This window comes from Corvus moneduloides, unplaced genomic scaffold, assembly GCF_009650955.1.
Source record: "Corvus moneduloides isolate bCorMon1 unplaced genomic scaffold, bCorMon1.pri scaffold_94_arrow_ctg1, whole genome shotgun sequence".
Classification (NCBI taxonomy): Eukaryota; Metazoa; Chordata; class Aves; order Passeriformes; family Corvidae; genus Corvus; species Corvus moneduloides.
The window spans coordinates 243,230-265,418 of record NW_022436938.1 but is presented as its reverse complement, the minus strand read 5'-3'; the positions used below and the strand labels follow the sequence as shown (position 1 = coordinate 265,418).

The 22,189-nt window shown below is 58.1% G+C and overlaps 1 protein-coding gene across 1 annotated transcript in view; it reads left to right on the top strand.

Annotated features, from left to right (window-relative positions):
• POLR2A (RNA polymerase II subunit A) overlaps window positions 1-21,748 on the top strand; it is a 50,774-nt gene extending 29,026 nt beyond the window's left edge. The window contains exons 12-22 of the mRNA XM_032098133.1: window positions 850-1,055; window positions 2,762-2,986; window positions 6,697-6,943; window positions 7,605-7,705; window positions 7,786-7,890; window positions 9,146-9,328; window positions 11,706-11,909; window positions 14,108-14,294; window positions 15,450-15,563; window positions 15,935-16,084; window positions 19,786-21,748. Coding sequence (XP_031954024.1) covers window positions 850-1,055; window positions 2,762-2,986; window positions 6,697-6,943; window positions 7,605-7,705; window positions 7,786-7,890; window positions 9,146-9,328; window positions 11,706-11,909; window positions 14,108-14,294; window positions 15,450-15,563; window positions 15,935-16,084; window positions 19,786-20,942 — 2,879 coding nt within the window. The 3' untranslated portion in view covers window positions 20,943-21,748. The remainder of the gene's footprint in view (window positions 1-849; window positions 1,056-2,761; window positions 2,987-6,696; window positions 6,944-7,604; window positions 7,706-7,785; window positions 7,891-9,145; window positions 9,329-11,705; window positions 11,910-14,107; window positions 14,295-15,449; window positions 15,564-15,934; window positions 16,085-19,785) is intronic.
• Window positions 21,749-22,189: the final 441 nt, after the last annotated feature.

The window sequence follows — 22,189 nt, the reverse complement described above, 5'->3', positions numbered from 1 at the left end:
TGGTCCTGGTTGACTCCAGGAAGGTTCTTTGGATCCTGGTTGACCCCAGGAAGGTTCTGTTGGTCCTAGTTGACCCCAGGAAGGTTCTGGAGGTCCTGGTTGCCCCCAGGAAGGTTCTGGAAGTCCTGGTTGACCCCAGGAAGGTTCTGTGGATCCTGGTTGACCCCAGGAAGGTTCTGTGGATCCTGTTTGACCTCAGGAGGGTTCTGGAGGTCCTGGTTGACCCCAGGAAGGTTCTGTGGATCCTGTTTGACCCCAGGAAGGTTCTGTTGGTCCTGGTTGACTCCAGGAAGGTTCTGGAGGTCCTGGTTGACCCCAGGAAGGTTCTGTGGGTCCTGGTTGACCCCAGGAAGGTTCTGGAAGTCCTGGTTGACCCCAGGAAGGTTCTGTGGATCCTGGTTGACCCCAGGAAGGTTCTGGAAGTCCTGGTTGACCCCAGGAATGTTCTGTGGATCCTGTTTGACCTCAGGAGGGTTCTGGAAGTCCTGGTTGACTCCAGGAATGTTCTGTGGATCCTGTTTGACCTCAGGAAGGTTCTTTGGATCCTGGTTGACTCCAGGAAGGTTCTGTGGGTTCTGGTTGACCTCAGGAAGGTTCTTTGGATCCTGGTTGACCTCAGGAAGGTTCTTTGGATCCTGGTTGACCCCAGGAAGGTTCTGGAGGTCCTGGTTGACCCCAGGAAGGTTCTGGAGATCCTCGTTGACCCCAGGAAGGTTCTGTTGGTCCTGGTTGACCTCAGGAAGGTTCTGTGGGTCCTGGTTGACCCCAGGAAGGTTCTGGGGGTTCTGATTGACCCCAGGAAGATCCTGCAGATCCCCATCCCCACTGTTGACCCCGCTGTCCCCTCAGGGGTGAAGGAGCTGAGCCGCAAGCTGGTGATCGTCAACGGGGAGGACCCTCTGAGCCGGCAGGCGCAGGAGAACGCGACGCTGCTCTTCAACATCCACCTGCGCTCCACTCTCTGCAGCCGCCGCATGGTCGAGGAGTTCCGCCTCAGCGGGGAGGCCTTCGACTGGCTGCTGGGCGAGATCGAGTCCAAGTTCAACCAGGCCATCGTGAGAACGGGGTTTGGGGTCGTTATTGGGGGGTTTGGGGTGGATTTGGGGGTGTTCGGGGTCAGGATTTGGGGTTTTGGGGTCATTTCTGGGGATTTGGGGTCAGGATTTGGGGTTTTGGGGCTGTTTGGGGTCAGATGTGGAGATGCCTTGGATGGGCTGCTGGGCGAGATCGAGTCCAAGTTCAACCAGGCCATCGTGAGATGGGGGTTGGGGTCGTTATTGGGGGTTTGGGGGGTGTTTGGGGTCAGTATTTGGGGCGTTTGGGGTGGATTTGGGGGTGTTTGGGGTCGGTATTTAGGGGTTTGGGGCTGTTTGAGGTCAGATCTGGAGGTGCCTTGGACTGGTTTTTGGGGGAAACTGAGTCCAAGTTCAACCAGGCCATCGTGAGAAGGGGTCACTCCTGGGGCGTTTGGGGTGGATTTGGGGGTGTTTGGGGTCCGTATTTGGGGTTTTGGGGTCAGGATTTGGGGTTTTGGGGTCGTTGTTGGGTGTTTGGGGTCATTTCTGGGGGTTTGGGGTCAGCATTTGGGGTGTTTGGGGTCAGGATTTGGGGTGTTTGGGGTCATTTCTGGGGGTCTGGGGTCAGGATTTGGGGTTTTGGGGCTGTTTGGGGTCAGATGTGGAGGTGCCTTGGATGGGCTGCTGGGCGAGATCGAGTCCAAGTTCAACCAGGCCATCATGAGAAGGGGTTTGGGGTCGTTATTGGGGAGTTTGGGGTGGATTTGGGGTTTTGGGGTCGGTATTTGGGATGTTTGAGGTCAGGATTTGTGGTTTTGGGGTCATTTCTGGGGGTTTGGGGTCAGGATTTGGGGTTTTGGGGCTGTTTGGGGTCAGATGTGGAGGTGCCTTGGACTGGTTTTTGGGGGAAACTGAGTCCAAGTTCAACCAGGCCATCGTGAGAAGGGGTCACTCCTGGGTCGTTTGGGGTGGATTTGGGGGTGTTTGGGGTCCGTATTTGGGGTTTTGGGGTCAGGATTTGGGGTGTTTGGGGTCATTTCTGGGGGTCTGGGGTCAGTATTTGGGGTTTTGGGGTCAGGATTTGGGGTGTTTGGGGTCATTTCTGGGGGTCTGGGGTCAGGATTTGGGGTTTTGGGGCCGTTTGGGGTCAGATGTGGAGGTGCCTTGGATGGGCTGCTGGGCGAGATCGAGTCCAAGTTCAACCAGGCCATCGTGAGAACGGGGTTTGGGGTCATTATTGGGGGATTTTGGGATGTTTGGGGTCAGGATTTGGGGTTTTGGAGTCAGGATTTGTGGTTTTGGGGTCATTTCTGGGGTTTTGGGGTCAGGATTTGGGGTTTTGGGGCCGTTTGGGTTCAGATCTGAGCTTTTAGGACCCAATTGGGATCACTTTTGGTTTCCACACCGACGATTCTTTTGAAGCCGCATCTGAGGGGGCTTTGACTCCACCTCAGGGATGCTTTTGGGGTCAGACCTGGAACATTGCGGTGTCCCTGTCCCCACAGGCCCACCCCGGGCCGACAATTTGGGGTCAAATCTGAGCTTTTTAGGCCCAGATTGGCATCACTTTTTGGCTTCCACACCAACGATACCTTTGAAGCCCCATCTAAGGGGGCTTCATCTCCAACCGAAGGAGAACTTTCGGGTCAGATCTGAGGTTTTAGACCCAGATTTGGAGGATTTTGAGGTCGGATTTGGAGTTTTATGACCCGATTTGGGACATTTCGGTGTCTTTGTCCCCTCAGGCCCACCCTGGCGAGATGGTGGGCGCTCTGGCCGCTCAGTCCTTGGGCGAGCCGGCCACTCAGATGACCCTCAACACCTTCCACTACGCCGGGGTGTCGGCCAAGAACGTCACGCTGGGTGTCCCCCGCCTCAAGGAGCTCATCAACATCTCCAAGAAGCCCAAGACGCCGTCGCTCACCGTGTTCCTGCTGGGCCAGAGCGCCCGCGACGCCGAGCGCGCCAAGGTGGCACCTTGGGGACACCTTGGGGACACCTTGGAGACAGGGAGGACTTGGGATTCTGGGGGGTCGTGGTGGTGTGGGGTGGTCTGGTGGTGGCCCTGTGGGTTTTGTGTCCTCACAGCTCCGTGGTGGCCCCGTGGTCTGGGAGCACAGGATGCTCGCCGGGTCCTGCAGGTCCCCTTGGCCACTCACTGTCCCCTGATTGTCCCCAGTGTCCACCCAGGACATCCTGGGCCACATGGAGCTCTCCATGTTCTCCATGTCTCCTCACTGTCCCCGTGTCCCCCCAGAACATCCTGGACCACCTGAAGCTCTCCATGTTCTCCATGTCCCCCCAGGACATCCTGGAGCTCTCCATGTTCTCCATGTCCCCTGACTGTCCCCGTGTCCCCAGTGTCCCCCCAGGACATCCTGGACCACCTGAAGCTCTCCATGTCCCCAGGACATCCTGGACCACCTGGAGCTCTCCATGTTCTTCATGTCCCCCCAGGACATCCTGGAGCTCTCCATCTTCTCCATGTCCCCAGGACGTCCTGGACCACCCAGAGCTCTCCATGTCCCCCTAGGACATCCCTGACCACCTGGAGCTCTCCATGTTCTCCATGGTCCCTGTATCCCCTCACTGTCCCTGTGTCCCCCCAGGACCTCCTGGGCCACGTGAAGCTCACCATGTTCTCCATGGTCCTTCACTGTCCCCGTGTCCCCTGACTGTCCCTGTGTCCCCCCAGAACATCCCTGACCACCTGGAGCTCTCCATGTTCTCCATGTCCCCTGACTGTCCCCGTGTCCCCAGTGTCCCCCCAGAACATCCCTGACCACCTGGAGCTCTCTATGTTCTCCATGTCCCCCCTAGGACATCCTGGGCCACCTGAAGCTCTCCATGTTCTCCATGTCCCCTCACTGTCCCAGTGTCCCTCCAGGACATCCTGGGCCACCTGAAGCTCTCCATGTTCTCCATGTCCCCTCACTGTCCCAGTGTCCCTCCAGGACATCCTGGACCACCTGGAGCTCTCCATGTTCTTCATGTCCCCCCAGGACATCCTGGAACTCTCCATCTTCTCCATGTCCCCAGGACGTCCTGGACCACCCAGAGCTCTCCATGTCCCCCTAGGACATCCCTGACCACCTGGAGCTCTCCATGTTCTCCATGTCCCTGTATCCCCTCACTGTCCCTGTGTCCCCCCAGGACCTCCTGGGCCACCTGGAGCTCTCCATGTTCTCCATGGTCCTTCACTGTCCCCTGACTGTCCCTGTGTCCCCTGACTGTCCCCGTGTCCCCCCAGAACATCCCTGACCACCTGAAGCTCTCCATGTTCTCCATGGTCCCTCACTGTTCTCATGTCCCCCCAGGACATCCTGGCCCACCTGGAGCTCTCCATGTTCTCCATGTCCCCAGAACATCCTGGGCTGCCTGGAGCTCTCTCCATGTTTTCCATGTCCCCAGTGTCCCCCCAGGACATCCTGGACCACCTGGAGCTCTCCATGTTCTCCATGTCTGCAATGTCCCCCCAGGACATCCCTGACCACCTGGAGCTCTCCATGTCCCCAATGTCCGCCCAGGACATCCTGGACCACCTGGAGCTCTCCATGTTCTCCATGGTCCCTCCCTGTCCCCATGTCCCCCCAGGACATCCTGAGCCACCTGAAGCTCTCCATGTCCCCAGTGTCCCCTCACTGTCCACGTGTCCCCCCAGGACATCCTGGCCCACTTGGAGCTCTCCATGTTCTCCATGTCCCCGGAACATCCTGGGCCACCTGAAGCTCTCCATGTCCCCAGAACATCCTGGGCCACCTGGAACTCACCATGTCCCCATGTCCCCCTAGGACATCCTGGCCCACTTGGAGCTCTCCATGTTCTCCATGTCCCCAGAACATCCTGGGCCACCTGGAGCTCTCCATGTTCTCCATGTCCCCCCAGGACATCCTGGCCCACTTGGAGCTCTCCATGTTCTCCATGTCCCCCTAGAACATCCCTGACCACCTGGAGCTCTTCATGTTCTCCATGTCCCCAGAACGTCCTGGACCACCTGGAGCTTTTCATGTTCTCCATGGTCCCTCACTGTCCCCAGAGGACATCCTGGGCCACCTGGAGCTCTCCATGTCCCCAGGATATCCTGGGCCACCTGGAACTCACCATGTCCCCGTGTCCCCCCAGGACATCCTGGGCCACCTGGAGCTCTCCATGTTCTCCATGGTCCCTCCCTGTCCCCATGTCCCCCCAGGACATCCTGAGCCACCTGGAGCTCTCCATGTTCTCCATGTTCCCCCAGGACATCCTGGACCACCTGAAGCTCTCCATGTCCCCAGTGTCCCCTCACTGTCCACGTGTCCTCCCAGGACATCCCTGACCACCTGGAGCTCTCCATGTTCTCCATGTCCCCAGAACATCCTGGGCCACCTGAAGCTCTCCATGTTCTCCATGTCCCCCCAGGACATCCTGGCCCACTTGGAGCTCTCCATGTTCTCTATGTCCCCCCAGGACATCCTGGGCCACCTGGAGCTCTCCATGTTCTCCATGGTCCCTCACTGTCCCCAGAGGACATCCTGGCCCACTTGGAGCTCTCCATGTTCTCCATGTCCCCAGAACATCCTGGGCCACCTGGAGCTCACCATGTCCCCAGAACATCCTGGGCCACCTGGAGCTCTCCATGTCCCCAGGATATCCTGGGCCACCTGGAGCTCTCCATGTTCTCCATGTCCCCCTAGGACATCCCTGACCACCTGGAGCTGTCCATGTTCTCCATGATCCCTCCCTGTCCCCATGTCCCCCCAGGACATCCTGAGCCACCTGGAGCTCTCCATGTCCCCAGTGTCCCCTCACTGTCCACGTGTCCTCCCAGGACATCCCTGACCACCTGGAGCTCTCCATGTTCTCCATGTCCCCAGAACATCCTGGGCCACCTGGAGCTTTCCATGTTCTCCATGGTCCGTCACTGTCCCCAGAGGGCATCCTGGGCCACTTGGAGCTCTCCATGTTCTCCATGTTCCCCCAGAACATTCTGGGCCACCTGAAGCTCTCCATGTCCCCAGGATATCCTGGGCCACCTGGAACTCACCATGTCCCCATGTTCCCAGGACATCCTGGACCACCTGGAGCTCACCATGTCCCCATGTTCCCAGGACATCCTGGACCACCTTGAGCTTTCCATGTTCTCCATGGTCCCTCACTGTTCCCAGAGGACATCCTGGGCCACCTGGAGCTCACCATGTCCCTGTGTCCCCCTAGGACATCCTGGCCCACTTGGAGCTCTCCATGTTCTCCATGTCCCCAGAACATCCTGGGCCACCTCGAACTCACCATGTCCCCGTGTTCCCAGAACATCCTGGACCACCTGGAGCTTTCCATGTTCTCCATGGTCCCTCACTGACCACCTGGAGCTCTTCCTGTTCTCCATGTCCCCCTAGGACATTCTGGCCCACTTGGAGCTCTCCATGTCCCCGGAACATCCTGGGCCACCTGAAGCTCTCCATGTCCCCAGGATATCCTGGGCCACCTGGAGCTCTCCATGTTCTCCATGTCCCCAGAACATCCTGGGCCACCTGGAACTCACCATGTCCCCAGAACATCCTGGGCCACCTGGAACTCACCATGTCCCCATGTCCCCAGAACGTCCTGGACCACCTGGAGCTTTCCATGTTCTCCATGGTCCCTCACTGTCCCCAGAGGACATCCTGGCCCACCTGGAGCTCACCGTCTCCCCGTGTCCCCCCAGGACATCCTGTGCCGCCTGGAGCACACCACGCTGCGCAAGGTGACGGCCAACACGGCCATCTACTACGACCCCAACCCTCAGAGCACGGTGGTGGCCGAGGACCAGGAGTGGGTGAACGTTTACTACGAGATGCCCGACTTCGACGTCAGCCGCATCTCGCCCTGGCTGCTCCGCGTCGAGCTCGACCGCAAGCACATGACCGACCGCAAGCTCACCATGGAGCAGATCGCCGAGAAGATCAACGCCGGTGCGTGGGCTGGAGGAGGGGTCTTGGGGGGCTTTTGGAGGGCGTTTGAGGGTCTTGGAAAGAGTTTGAAGGTCCTGGAAGGAGTTTGGAGAGGGTTTGAGGAGTTTCTGGGGGTCCTGGAGAGCGTTTCGGGTGACCTGGGTGAGGTTTGAGGGTATCTCAGGAGCTTTTGGAGGGTCCTGGGTGAGTCTGGAGGAGGGTTGGGGAGTTCTGGAGGGGGTTTGAGGAGCTTTTGGGGGTCCTGGAGAGGGTTTGGGGTGATCTGGGTGAGGTTTGAGGGTATCTGAGGAGCTTTTGGGGGGCCCTGGGTGAGGTTTGAGGGCATCTGAGGGGCTTTTGGGGGCCCTGGGTGAGCTTTGAAGGCATCTGAGGAGCTTTTGGGGGTCCTGGAGAGGGTTTGGGTGACCTGGGTGAGGTTTGAGGGTATCTGAGGACCTTTTGGGGGGAGTCCTGGGTGAGCTTTGAAGGCATCTGAGGACCTTTTGGGGGCTCCTCGAGATGGTTTTGGAGACTCCTGTGCAAGCCTTGAAGGCATCTAAGAACCTTTTGAGAGCTCCTGCTTGATCCTCGTGGATCTTTGTGGCTTCCCAGCTGACCCCGAGGGTCCTTTGGGTGCCGTGACTCCGGAGGTGACCTTGTCCCCACCTCATGTCCTCTCCAGGCTTCGGCGACGACCTCAACTGCATCTTCAACGACGACAACGCCGAGAAGTTGGTGCTGCGCATCCGCATCATGAACAGCGACGAGAACAAGATGCAGGAGGTGGGTGGGGACCTGAGGACACCTCAGGGGACACCTGGGGTGGCCTGAAGTGGTCACCTGTCCTCTGCTGCCACCCCCAGGAGGAGGAGGTGGTGGACAAGATGGACGACGACGTCTTCTTGCGCTGCATCGAGTCCAACATGCTGACGGACATGACCCTGCAGGGCATCGAGCAGATCAGCAAGGTGGGGACATCTCAGGGGGGTTCGGAGGACACCTGGAGGGGCTCCATGAGAGGCTGGGAGGTCCCCAGGGACACCTGGAGAAAGGTCCATGGTGACCTTGAGGAGGTTCAGGAGACCTGCGGTGACACCTTCGGGTGTTTGAGAAGGTGCTTGGGTCCTACCAGGTGCTCTGGGGGGGTTCCAGATCTCCAGGTGGATCTTGAGGAGCACCTGGAGCTCTTCATGGAGACTTCTAGGAGGTTCCAAGAGAACTTTGTGAGTCCCAGGACACCTGTGGTGACACCTGAGAAGGTCCTTGGGTCCCACCAGGTGCTCTGGGTGGGTTCCAGATCTCCAGGTGGTTCTTGAGGAGCATCAGGAGCTCTCCATGGAGACTTTTAGGAGGTTCCAAGAGACCTTTAGAAGCTCCTGAACACCTGTGGTGACCCCCTGGTGACCCCCTGGGCTGGGAGGTCCCCAGGGACACCTGGAGAAAGGTCCATGGTGACCTTGAGGAGGTTCAGGAGACCTGCGGTGACACCTTTGGGTGTTTGAGAAGGTCCTTGGGTCCCACCAGGTGCTCTGGGGGGGGTTCCAGGTCTCCAGGTGGATCTTGAGGAGCATCAGGAGCTCTCCATGGAGACCTTTGTGACCCCTTGGTGACACCTGAGAAGGTCCTTGGGTCCTGCCAGGCACTCTGGGGGGGTTCCAGATCTCCAGGTAGATCTTGAGGAGCACCTGGAGCTCTTCATGGTGACTTTTAGGAGGTTCCAAGAGAACTTTACGAGTCCTAGGACACCTGTGGTGACCTCCTGGTGACACCTGAGAAGGTCCTTGGGTCCCACCAGCTGCTCTGGGGGGGTTCCAGATCTCCAGGTGGATCTTGAGGAGCATCAGGAGCTCTCCATGGAGACCTTTGGGAGCCCCAGGACACCTGAGAAGGTCCTTGGGTCCCACCAGGTGCTCTGGGTGGGTTCCAGATCTCCAGGTGGATCTTGAGGAGCACCTGGAGCTCTTCATGGAGACTTCTAGGAGGTTCCAAGAGAACTTTGTGAGTCCCAGGACACCTGTGGTGACCTCCTGGTGATACCTGAGAAGGTCCTTGGCTCCCACCAGGTGCTCTGGGGGGGTTCCAGGTCTCCAGGTGGATCTTGAGGAGCATCAGGAGCTCTCCATGGAGACTTTTAGGAGGTTCCAAGGGACCTTTAGAAGCTCCTGAACACCCGTGGTGACCTCCTGGTGACCAGCAGGTGACCTCTGTCCCCTCCCTGGCCAGGTGTACATGCACCTGCCGCAGACGGACAACAAGAAGAAGATCATCATCACCGAGGACGGGGAGTTCAAGGCTCTCCAGGAGTGGATCCTGGAGACCGACGGCGTCAGCCTCATGCGGGTGCTGAGCGAGAAGGACGTGGACCCCGTGCGCACGACCTCCAACGACATCGTGGAGATCTTCACCGTGAGTCTGCTGGGCTGGGGACATCTGGGGTGGGGTTTGAGGAACATCCAGGTCCTCATCATGGAGATCTTCACTGTGAGTCTGCTGGGGGGTAAGGACATCTGGGGTGGGGTTTGAGGAACATCCAGGTCCTCATCATGGAGATCTTCACTGTGAGGACACCTGGGGGGTGATGGACATCTGGGGTGGAGTTTGAGGAACATCTGGGTCCTCATCGTGGAGATCTTCACCGTGAGACACCCAGGGGACAGGGACACAGCTGGGGTGGGGTTTGAGGAGCATCTGGGTCCTCCTGGACCCCGTGCGCACGACCTCCAACGACATCGTGGAGATCTTCACCGTGAGGACACCTGGGGGGTGAGGGACACCTGGGGTGGGGTTTGAGGAACATCTGGGTCCTCATCATGGAGATCTTCACTGTGAGTCTGCTGGGCTGGGGACATCTGGGGTGGGGTTTGAGGAACATCCGGGTCCTCATCGTGGAGATCTTCACTGTGAGGACACCTGGGGGGTGAGGGACACCTGGGGTGGAGTTTGAGGAACATCTGGGTCCTCATCTTGGAGATCTTCACCGTGAGACACCCAGGGGACAGGGACACAGCTGGGGTGGGGTTTGAGGAGCATCTGGGTCCTCCTGGACCCCGTGCGCACGACCTCCAACGACATCGTGGAGATCTTCACCGTGAGGACACCTGGGGGGTGAGGGACACCTGGGGTGGGGTTTGAGGAACATCTGGGTCCTCATCATGGAGATCTTCACTGTGAGTCTCCTGGGGGGTGATGGACATCTGGGTCCTCATCATGGGGTGGGGTTTGAGGAACATCTGGGTCCTCATCGTGGAGATCTTCACCGTGAGACACCTGGGCTGGGGACACCCAGGGGACAGGAACACACCTGGGGTGGGGTTTGAGGAACATCTGGGTCCTCATCATGGAGATCTCCACCATGGGTCTCCTGGGCTGGGGACATCTGGGGTGGGGTTTGAGGAACATCCAGGTCCTCATCGTGGAGATCTTCACCGTGAGTCTCCTGGGGGGTGATGGACATCTGGGTCCTCATCGTGGGGTGGGGTTTGAGGAACATCTGGGTCCTCATCTTGGAGATCTTCACCATGAGGACACCTGGAGGTGTGATGGACATCTGGAGTGGGGTTTGAGGGACATTTGGGTCCTCATCATGGAGATCTTCCCCGTGAGGACACCTGGGGGGGTTGAAGATGGGGTTCTTGGGATCCCCAACCCCTGGCTGGATTCTGACCATTCCCAACACCCCTTGGTCGATCCCAAATTCCCCATGGATGGATTTTGGGCATTCCCAACCCCTTGGCTGCACTTGGACCATTCCCAACCCCCTCGGACGATCCCGAATTCCCCTTGGAGGGATTTTGGCCATTCCCAAGACCCCTGAGACGATCCCAAATTCCCCTTGGCTGCATTTTGACCATTCCCAACCCCCCCGGCACAATCCCGAATTCCCCTTGGATGGATTTTGGCCATTCCCAACCCCTGGATTTTGGGGATCCCGAACCCCTTGGCTGCACTTTGACCATTCCCAACCCCCTTGGACGATCCCGAATTCCCTCTGGCTGTATTTTGGCCATTCCCAAACCCCTGGATTTTGGGGATCCCCAGTCCCTGGATTTTGGCCATTCCCCTTGGATGGATTTTGGGCATTCCCCTGGCTGGATTTTGGCCATTCCCAACCCCCTCGGACAATCCCAAATTCCCCTTGGATGGATTTTGGGCCTTCCCAACCCCCTGGCTGCATTTTGACCATTCCCAACGCCCTTGGACAATCCTGAATTCCCCTTGGTTGCATTTTGGCCATTCCCAAACCCCTGGATTTTGGGGATCCCCAGTCCCTGGATTTTGGCCATTCCCAACCCCTTGGCTGCACTTTGACCGTTCCCAACACCCCTGGGACAATCCCGAATTCCCCTTGGCTGCATTTTGACCATTCCCAACCCCTGGATTTTGGCCATTCCCCTTGGATGGATTTTGGCCATTCCCAACCCCTAGATTTCGGCCATTCCCCTTGGATGGATTTTGACCATTCCCAACCCCTGGATTTTGGCCATTCCCCTTGGATGGATTTTGGGGCATTCCCAACCCCTTGGTTGCATTTTGGCCATTCCCCTTGGCTGCATTTTGGCCATTCCCAACCCCTGGATTTCGGCCATTCCCTTTGGATGGATTTTGGCCATTCCCAACCCCTGGATTTTGGCCATTCCCCTTGGATGGATTTTGGGGCATTCCCAACCCCTTGGCTGCATTTTGACCATTCCCAACCCCTGGATTTTGGCCATTCCCAACCCCTTGGCTGCATTTTGGCCATTCCCAACGCCCCTGGGACGATCCCAAATCCCGCTCCCCGCAGGTGCTGGGCATCGAGGCGGTGCGGAAGGCGCTGGAGCGAGAGCTCTACCACGTCATCTCCTTCGACGGCTCCTACGTCAACTACCGGCACCTGGCGCTGCTGTGCGACACCATGACCTCGCGCGGCCACCTGATGGCCATCACCCGGCACGGCGTCAACCGCCAGGACACCGGGCCCCTCATGAAGTGCTCCTTCGAGGAGACGGTGCGGGAACGGGAATTGGGGTGGGAGCGGGAATTGGGGTTTGGGGGTGGGAATGGGGTGGGAATTGGGATTTTTTGGGTGGGCATGGGGTGGGAGTTGGGGAATGGGGATGGGAATGGGGTGGGAGTTGGGAAATGGGGTGGGAATTGAGGTGGGAATGGGGAAATGAGGATGGGAGAGAGGTTTTGGGGGTGGGAATGGGGAAATGGGGATGGGAGAGGGGTTTTGGGAGTGGGAATGGGGTGGGAGTTGGGAAATGAGGGTGGGAGTTGGGGTTTGGGGGTGGGAGAGGGGTGGGAGTTGGGAAATGGGGTTGGGAATTGGGGTTTGGGGGTGGGAATTGAGGTGGGAATTGGGAAATGAGGATGGGAGAGAGGTTTTGGGGATGGGAATGGGGTGGGAATTGGGAAATGGGGGTGGGAATGGGAATTGGGGTGGGAGTTGGGGTTTGGGGGTGGGAACAGGGTGGGAATTGGGGTTTGGGGGTGGGAGAGGGGTGGGAGTTGGGATTTGGGGGGTGGGAATGGGGTTTCAGGGTGGGAATGGGGAAATGGGGGTGGGAGAGGGGTTTTGGGGGTGGGAATGGGGTGGGAATTGGGAAATGGGGGGGGTGGGAGAGGGGTTTTGGGGGTGGGAATGGGATGGGAATTGGGAAATGGGGGTGGGAATTGGGATTTGGGGATGGGAATGGGAATTGGGGTGGGAGTTGGGAAATGGGGGTGGGAATGGGGTGGGAATTGGGGTTTGGGGGTGGGAATGGGGTGGGAGTTGGGAAATGGGGTTGGGAATTGGGGTTTGGGGGTGGGAATTGAGGTGGGAATGGGGAAATGAGGATGGGAGAGGGGTTTTGGGGGTGGGAATGGGGAAATGGGGGTGGGAGAGGGGTTTTGGGGGTGGGAATAGGGTGGGAATTGGGAAATGGGGGTGGGAATGGGGTGGGAATGGGAATTGGGGTGGGAGTTGGGGTTTGGGGGTGGGAATTGAGGTGGGAATTGGGAAATGAGGATGGGAGAGGGGTTTTGGGGGCGGGAATGGGGTGGGAATTGGGAAATGGTGGGAATTGGGGTGGGAGTTGGGAAATGAGGGTGAGAGAGGGGTGGGAGTTGGGGAATGGGGGTGGGATTTGGGGATGGGAATTGGGGTTTGGGGATGGGAATTGAGGTGGGAATGGGGAAATGGGGATGGGAGAGGGGTTTTGGGGGTGGGAATGGGGTGGGAATTGGGGATGGGAATGGGGAAATGGACTGGGAGTTGGGAAATGGGGGTGGGAATGGGGTGGGAATTGGGATTTGGGGATGGGAATGGGAATTGGACTGGGAGTTGGGAAATGGGGGTGGGAATGGGGTGGGAGTTGGGATTTGGGGATGGGAATGGGGAAATGGACTGGGAGTTGGGAAATGGGGGTGGGAATGGGGTGGGAGTTGGGAATTGAGGTGGGAATGGGGTTTGGGGGTTGGGAGTTGGGAAATGGGGGTGGGAATGAGGTTTGGGGGTGGGAATTGGGGATTTGGGGATGGGAATGGGGGTGAGTGTCGGGAAATGGGGATGGGAATGGGGTTTGGGGGTGGGAATTGGGATTTTTCGGGTGGGAGAGGGGTGGCAATGGGGAAATGGGGATGGGAGTTGGGAAATGGAGGTGGGAGAGGGGTTTTGGGGGTGGGAATTGGGGTCTGGGGGTGGGAATTGAGGGGGGTGGGAAGGGTGAGGGGTTTTGGGGGTGGGGATGGGGATTTGGGGGAGTTTTTGGAGCATTTGGGATTCAGGAAGGAGTTTTGGAAGTTGAGGCCGATTTTGGGGTGTCCCCATTCCCCTCCAGGTGGACACAGCTGCCCATGGCAGGAGAGTGACCCCATGAAGGGGTTTTGGGGCTGAAATTGGGGATTCCGTGGATGTTTTATAGGATTTGGGGACATTTTATAGGATTTGGGGACATTTTGAAGGATATCGAGGGTTTTGAAGGATTTTGGGGTTCCAAGGCTGATTTTGGGGTGTCCCCATCCCCCTCCAGGTGGACACAGCTGCCCATGGCGAGAGTGACCCCATGAAAAGGTTTTGGGGCTGAAATTGGGGATTCCGTGGACATTTTATAGGATTTGGGGACATTTTGAAGGATATCGAGGGTTTTGAAGGATTTTGGGGTTCCAAGGCCAATTTTGGGGTTCCAAGGCTGATTTTGGGGTGTCCCCATGCCCCTCCAGGTCGACGTCCTGATGGAGGCAGCTGCCCACGGCGAGAGTGACCCCATGAAGGGCGTGTCCGAGAACATCATGCTGGGCCAGCTGGCCCCGGCCGGCACCGGCTGCTTTGATCTCCTGCTGGACGCCGAGAAGTGCAAGCACGGCATGGAGATCCCCAGCGCCCTGCCCGGCCTCGGCGTCGGCGGCCGTGAGTCCCCAAATCCTTGGAAAACGGGGGACAACCCCTGGAAAAATGGGGACAACCCCTGGAAAAACGGGGACAGTCCTTGGAATGGTGGCCGGGTTCCACAGGGGGAAGAGTTGGGGACACCCCAAGGGTGGTGACACGAAGATCTCCAAGGTCATCGTGGTCATTGTCCAGTTGTGGGGTACTCCCAGGTTTTGGGGTCCCTCTCAGATGTTGGGGGCCTTCAGGACCTGGACACTGAGGTCCCACCAGGGAGGAGTTGGGGACATCCCAGTGGTGGTGACACGAAGATCTGCAAGGTCATCGTGGTCATCGTCCAGTTGTGGGTGTCCCATGGCAAGAGGGGACACTCCTGGGTTTTGAGGTCCCCACAGATTTTGGGGTCCCACCAGGGAGGAGTTGGGGACATCCCAGTGGTGGTGACACGAAGATCTCCAAGGTCATCGTGGTCATCGTCCAGTTCTGGTCACTTGAGTCCTCTCAGGAAGATGGGGAAGAACCCAGATGTTGGGGTTCCTTCAGATGTTGGGGTTCCCCAGATGTTGGGGTCCCTCTTAGATATTGGGGTCCTTCAGGACCTGGACACTGAGGTCCCACCAGGAAGGAGTTGAGGACACCCCAAAGGTGGTGACACAAAGACCTCCAAGGTCATCGTGGTCATTGTCCAGTTGTGGGTGGCCTTGGGAGGAGGAGACTCAGCCAAGGTTTTGAGGTCCCCACAAATTTTGGGGTCCACCAGATGTTGGGGTCCCACCAGGGAGGAGTTGGGGACACCCCAAAGGTGGTGACACGAAGACCCCCAAGGCCGTCATCATCCGGTTCTGGAACATTCCCAGGTTTTGGGGTCCCCACAAATTTTGGGGTCGCTGACACAAAGACCCCAAAGGTCATCGGGGTCATCGTCCAGTTCTGGGTGGCCTTGGGAGTTGGAGACCCAGCCCTGGTCACCTGGTGTCCCCCAAATTTTGGTGTCCCCCAGCTTTTGGTGTCCCCCATATTTTGGTGTCCGCCATATTTTGATGTCCCCGAGATGATGATGTCGCCTAAATTTTGGTGTCCCTCAAATTTTGATGTCCCCCAAATTTTGGTGTCCCCCAGATTTTTGGGGACCCCCCAGATTTTTGGGGTGCCCCCTGACCCCCCCTCTCTCCGCAGCCACCGGGATGTTCTTCGGCTCGGCCCCCAGCCCCATGGGGGGGATGTCCCCGGCCATGACCCCCTGGAACCAGGGGGCCACCCCTGCCTACGGCGCCTGGTCTCCCAGTGTGGGTGAGTTGGGGCACTGGGAGAGACTGGGACAGACTGGGAGGAACTGGGGGGGAACCAGTTGTGGGGGTGGAGGGGTTTTGGGGGGTGGTTTGGGGTAAAATGGGGCTCACTGGGATGGCTTGGGGTGGGGGGGACAGATTTGGGGTGGCCTGGGGGTCACTGGGAGGCGAACTGGGGTCACTGGGGCAGACTGGGATACCTTTGGGGGGGTCCCTGGAATAAAATTGGGGTCCTTGGGGATGATGGGGAGGAACTGGGGGGGGGGGGGGTCCCAGGCTGTATTTGGGGTTGATTTTGGGGTCCCTGGCTGTGTTTTGGGGTCCCTGGTTGTATTTGGGGTCCCTCTGACCCCCTTTTTTTCCCCCCCACAGGCAGCGGGATGACCCCGGGCGGGGCCGGGTTCTCCCCCAGCGCCGCCTCGGACGCATCCGGCTTCAGCCCCGGCTACTCCCCGGCCTGGTCACCAACCCCCGGTTCCCCGGGGTCACCGGGACCCTCCAGCCCCTACATCCCCTCCCCCGGTGAGTACAGCCCCAAAACCACCCTAAAATACCCCTAAAATAATCCCAAATACCCCAAACCACCCTAAAATATCGTAAAATGATCTAAGATAACCCGAAACACCCTAAAATAACCCCAAATACCCCCAAACACCCTAAAATATCATAAGATGATCTAAGATAACCCAAAACACCCTAAAATAACCCCAAATACCCCAAACCACCCTAAAATATCATAAAATGATCTAAAATAACCCAAATCACCCTAAAATAACCCCAAATAACCCAAAACACCCTAAAATAACCCCAAATACCCCCCTAACACCCTAAAATATCATAAAATAATCTAAAATAACCCAAAACACCCTGAAATAACCCCAAAATAACAAAAAATACCCCCAGACAACTCTGGAACAGCCCCTAAAACAAACACCCTAAAACACCCCCAAAATAACCCTGAACGCACACAGAACACCCCAAAACACCTGAAACACCCCAAAATAACCCTGAGCGCACAGAGAACACCCCAAAATAACCCTGAAACACCCCAAAATAACCCTGAACGCGCACAGAACACCCCAAAACCCCTGAAACACCCCGAAATAACCCTGAACACACAGAGAACACCCCAAAACCCATAAAACACCCCAAAATAACCCTGAACTCACAGAGAACACCCCAAAACCCATAAAACACCCCAAAATAACCCTGAATGCACACAGAACACCCCGAAACCCCTGAAACACCCCAAAATAACCCTGAACACACAGAGAACACCCCAAAACCCCTGAAACACGCCCAAATAACCCTGAACGCACAGAGAACACCCCAAAACCCCTGAAACACCCCGAAATAACCCTGAACGCACAGAGAACACCCCAAAACCCATAAAACACCCCAAAATAACCCTGAACGCACACAGAACACCCCAAAACCCCTGAAACACCCCAAAATAACCCTGAACGCACACAGAACACCCCAAAACCCCTGAAACACCCCAAAATAACCCTGAACGCACACAGAACACCCCAAAACCCCTGAAACACCCCAAAATAACCCTGAACGCACACAGAACACCCCAAAATAACCCTGAAACACCCCAAAATAACCCTGAACGCACAGAGAACACCCCAAAGCCCCTGAAACACCCCAAAATAACCCTGAACGCACACAGAACACCCCAAAACCCATAAAACACCCCAAAATAACCCTGAACGCACACAGAACACCCCAAAACCCCTGAAACACCCCAAAATAACCCTGAACTCACAGAGAACACCCCAAAACCCATAAAACACCCCAAAATAACCCTGAACGCACAGAGAACACCCCAAAACCCCTGAAACACCCCAAAATAACCCTGAACGCGCACAGAACACCCCAAAACCCCTGAAACACCCCGAAATAACCCTGAACGCACACAGAACACCCCAAAACCCATAAAACACCCCAAAATAACCCTGAACGCACAGAGAACACCCCAAAACCCATAAAACACCCCAAAATAACCCTGAACGCACAGAGAACACCCCAAAACCCCTGAAACACCCCAAAATAACCCTGAATGCACACAGAACACCCCGAAACACCTGAAACACCCCAAAATAACCCTGAACGCACACAGAACACCCCGAAACACCTGAAACACCCCAAAATAACCCTGAACGCACACAGAACACCCCAAAACCCATAAAACACCCCCAAATAACCCTGAACGCACAGAGAACACCCCAAAACCCATAAAACACCCCAAAATAACCCTGAACTCACAGAGAACACCCCAAAACCCATAAAACACCCCAAAATAACCCTGAACTCACAGAGAACACCCCAAAGCCCCTGAAACACCCCAAAATAACCCTGAACGCACACAGAACACCCCAAAACCCCTGAAACACCCCAAAATAACCCTGAACGCACACAGAACACCCCAAAACCCCTGAAACACCCCAAAATAACCCTGAACGCACAGAGAACACCCCAAAACCCATAAAACACCCCAAAATAACCCTGAACGCACACAGAACACCCCGAAACACCTGAAACACCCCAAAATAACCCTGAACGCACAGAGAACACCCCAAAACCCCTGAAACACCCCAAAATAACCCTGAACGCACAGAGAACACCCCAAAACCCATAAAACACCCCAAAATAACCCTGAACGCACAGAGAACACCCCAAAACCCCTGAAACACCCCAAAATAACCCTGAACGCACAGAGAACACCCCAAACCCATAAAACACCCCAAAATAACCCTGAACGCACAGAGAACACCCCAAAACCCCTGAAACACCCCGAAATAACCCTGAACACACAGAGAACACCCCAAAACCCATAAAACACCCCAAAATAACCCTGAACGCACAGAGAACACCCCAAAACCCATAAAACACCCCAAAATAACCCTGAACTCACAGAGAACACCCCAAAGCCCCTGAAACACCCCAAAATAACCCTGAACTCACAGAGAACACCCCAAACCCATAAAACACCCTGAAACACCCCAAAATAACCCTGAGCGCACACGGAACACCCCGAAACAGCCCCACAACACCCAAACACCTCCTCACTGAGCCCCACAACACCCGAAAAGCACCTCCAAGGGACCCCCAACCCTCTGTAACACCCCCACAACACCTTAAAGGGCCCCACAACACCCCAACACCACCTTAAAGGGCCCCACAACACCTTAAAGGGCCCCACAACACCCCAACACCCCCTCAAAGGGACCCACAACACCCCCACAACACCTTAAAGGGTCCCACAACACCACAACACCCCAACACCACCTTAAAGGGCCCCGTAACACCCTAAACACCCCCACAGTGAGCCCCACCAACATCCTGTAACACCCCAACACCCCCACAACACCCCAACACCACCTCAACGGGACCCACAACACCCCAACACCATCTTAGAGAGCCCCCCAAGCCTCTGCAACACCCCCACAACAACCAAACACCTCCTCACTTGAGTCCCACAACACCCCAACACCCCCTCACCGAACCCTGGAACACCCCAACACTCCCTCACCGAGACCCCCAACACCCCCACAACACCCCAACACCACCTCAAAGGGCCCCCCAACACCCCAACACCATCTTGCAGAGCCCCTCAAGCCTCTGCAACACCCCCACAACAACCGAACACCTCCTCACTGAGTCCCACAACACCCCAACACCACCTTAAAGGGCCCCGTAACCCCCTAAACACCCCCTCACCGGGTCCCACAACACCCCCACAACACCCCCTCAAAGGAACACCCGAACACCCCCACACTGAGCCCCACCGACATCCTGTGACACCCCAACACCCCCTCACCAAACCCCGGAACACCCCAACACTCCCTCACCGAGAGCCCCAACACCCCCACAACACCCCACCACCACTTCAAAGGGCCCCACAACCCCCCCACACCACCTTACAGAGCCCCCCAAGCCTCTGCAACACCCCCACAACAACCGGACACCTCCTCACTGAGCCCCACAACACCCCAACACCCCCTCAAAGGGACCCACAACACCCCCACAGGGAGCCCCACCAACATTCTGTGACACCCCAACACCCCCACAACACCCCAACACCCCGTCACCAAACCCCGGAACACCCCAACACCCCAAAACCACCTCAAAGGGCCTCCCAACACCCCCAGAACAGCCCAACCCACCCCGGAACAGCCGTCCGCTCCCCCGCTGACCCCCGCGTCCCCTCTCCGCAGGCGGGGCCATGTCCCCCAGCTACAGCCCGACGTCCCCCGCCTACGAGCCGCGGTCACCGGGGGGCTACACCCCACAGAGCCCCAGCTACAGCCCCACGTCGCCGAGCTACAGCCCCACGTCGCCGAGCTACAGCCCCACCTCGCCCAACTACAGCCCCACGTCGCCCAGCTACAGCCCGACCTCGCCCAGTTACAGCCCGACCTCGCCCAGTTACAGCCCCACGTCGCCCAGTTACAGCCCCACGTCGCCGAGCTACAGCCCCACCTCACCCAGCTACAGCCCGACATCGCCCAGCTACAGCCCGACATCGCCCAGTTACAGCCCGACGTCTCCCAGTTACAGCCCGACCTCGCCCAGTTACAGCCCGACCTCGCCGAGCTACAGCCCCACTTCTCCCAGTTACAGCCCCACCTCGCCCAGTTACAGCCCCACCTCTCCCAGTTACAGCCCCACCTCGCCCAGTTACAGCCCCACCTCGCCCAACTACAGCCCTACCAGCCCCAACTACACCCCGACATCTCCCAGCTACAGCCCCACCTCTCCCAGTTACAGCCCCACCTCGCCCAACTACACCCCAACCTCGCCCAACTACAGCCCCACCTCGCCCAGTTACAGCCCCACGTCGCCCAGTTACAGCCCCACCTCGCCCAGTTACTCCCCGTCCAGCCCCCGCTACACCCCGCAGTCGCCCACCTACACCCCCAGCAGCCCCAGTTACAGCCCCAGCAGCCCCAGTTACAGCCCCACCTCCCCCAAGTACACCCCGACCAGCCCCAGCTACAGCCCCAGCTCCCCCGAGTACACCCCGACCTCGCCCAAGTACAGCCCCACCTCGCCCAAGTACAGCCCCACCTCGCCCAAGTACAGCCCCACCTCGCCCACCTACAGCCCCACCACGCCCAAGTACAGCCCCACCTCGCCCACCTACAGCCCCACCTCTCCCGTCTACACCCCGACGTCGCCCAAGTACAGCCCCACCTCGCCCACCTACAGCCCCACCTCGCCCAAGTACAGCCCCACCTCGCCCACCTACAGCCCCACCTCGCCCAAGGGCTCCACGTACAGCCCCACGTCCCCCGGCTACAGCCCCACGTCGCCCACCTACAGCCTCACCAGCCCGGCCATCAGCCCCGACGACAGCGACGACGACAACTGAGCCCCCCGCAGGGCGCGGGGGTGACCCCCACATCGATGTGGGGTTGCGGTTGTTGGCACCACCCAAAAACCCCCGAGGCCTTGGGGGCGACCCCCAAATGGATTTGGGCTCGGGGTTGTTGTCACCCCCCAAAAACCCCACATCAATATGGGGTCAGGGTCGTTGTCACCCCCCAAAAACCCCTGAGGCCGTGGGGGTGACCCCCACGTCGATGTGGGGTCGTGGTGGTTGTCACCCCCCAAACCCCCCCCACAGGGCCCGGGGGTGACCCCCCACATCCATGTGGGGTCGGGGTTGTTGTCACCCCCTGAACCCCCCCCAGGCCATGGGGGTGACCCCCAAATGGATTCGGGCTCGGGGTTGTTGTCACCCCCCAAAAACCCCCGAGGCCGTGGGGGTGACCCCCACATTGATGTGGGGTTGGGGTTGGGGTTGGGTTGTTGTCACCCCCTGAACCCCCCCAGACCTTGGAGGTGACCCCCAAATGGATTTGGGGATGGGGTTGTTGTCACCCCCCAAAAACCCTCAAGGCTGTGGAGGTGACCCCCACATTGATGTGGGGTTGGGGTTGGGGTTGTTGTCACCCCCTAAACGCCCCCCAGACCGTGAGGGTGACTCCTGAATGGATTTGGGGTTGGGGTTGTTGTCACCCCCAAAAACCCCACATCAATATGGGGTCAGGGTTGTTGTCACCCCCTGAACCCCCCCAGACCTTGGAGGTGACCCCTGAATGGATTCGGGCTCGGGGTTGTTGTCACCCCCCAAAAACCCCACATCGATATGGGGTCAGGGTTGTTGTCACCCCCTGAACCCCCCCAGACTTTGGGGGTGACCCCCGAATGGATTTGGGGATGGGGTTGTTGTCACCCCCCAAAAACCCCACATCGCTGCGGGGTCGGGGGTGTCACCCCCCCCCCCAAACCCCCAAGTTCCAATGGGGTCGGGGTCGTTGTCACCCCCAAACCCCCCCCCCCCCCCCGCAGGTTGTGGGGGTCACCCCCAGTTTCCGATGGTGACGGGGTTGTCACCCCCAAACTGAAGCGGGGTTGGGGTCGTTGTCACCCCCAAACCCCTCCCTACAGGTTGTGGGGTGACCCCCATGGATAGAGGGACGGGGTTGTTGTCACCCCAAAACCCCCACACTAAAATGGGCTTGGGGGTGTCACCCCCCTCCTCCAAACCCCACAAGCCACAGGAGTGACCCCAAAATTGATCTGGGGATGGGGTTGTCACCCCCCCCCCCAAAA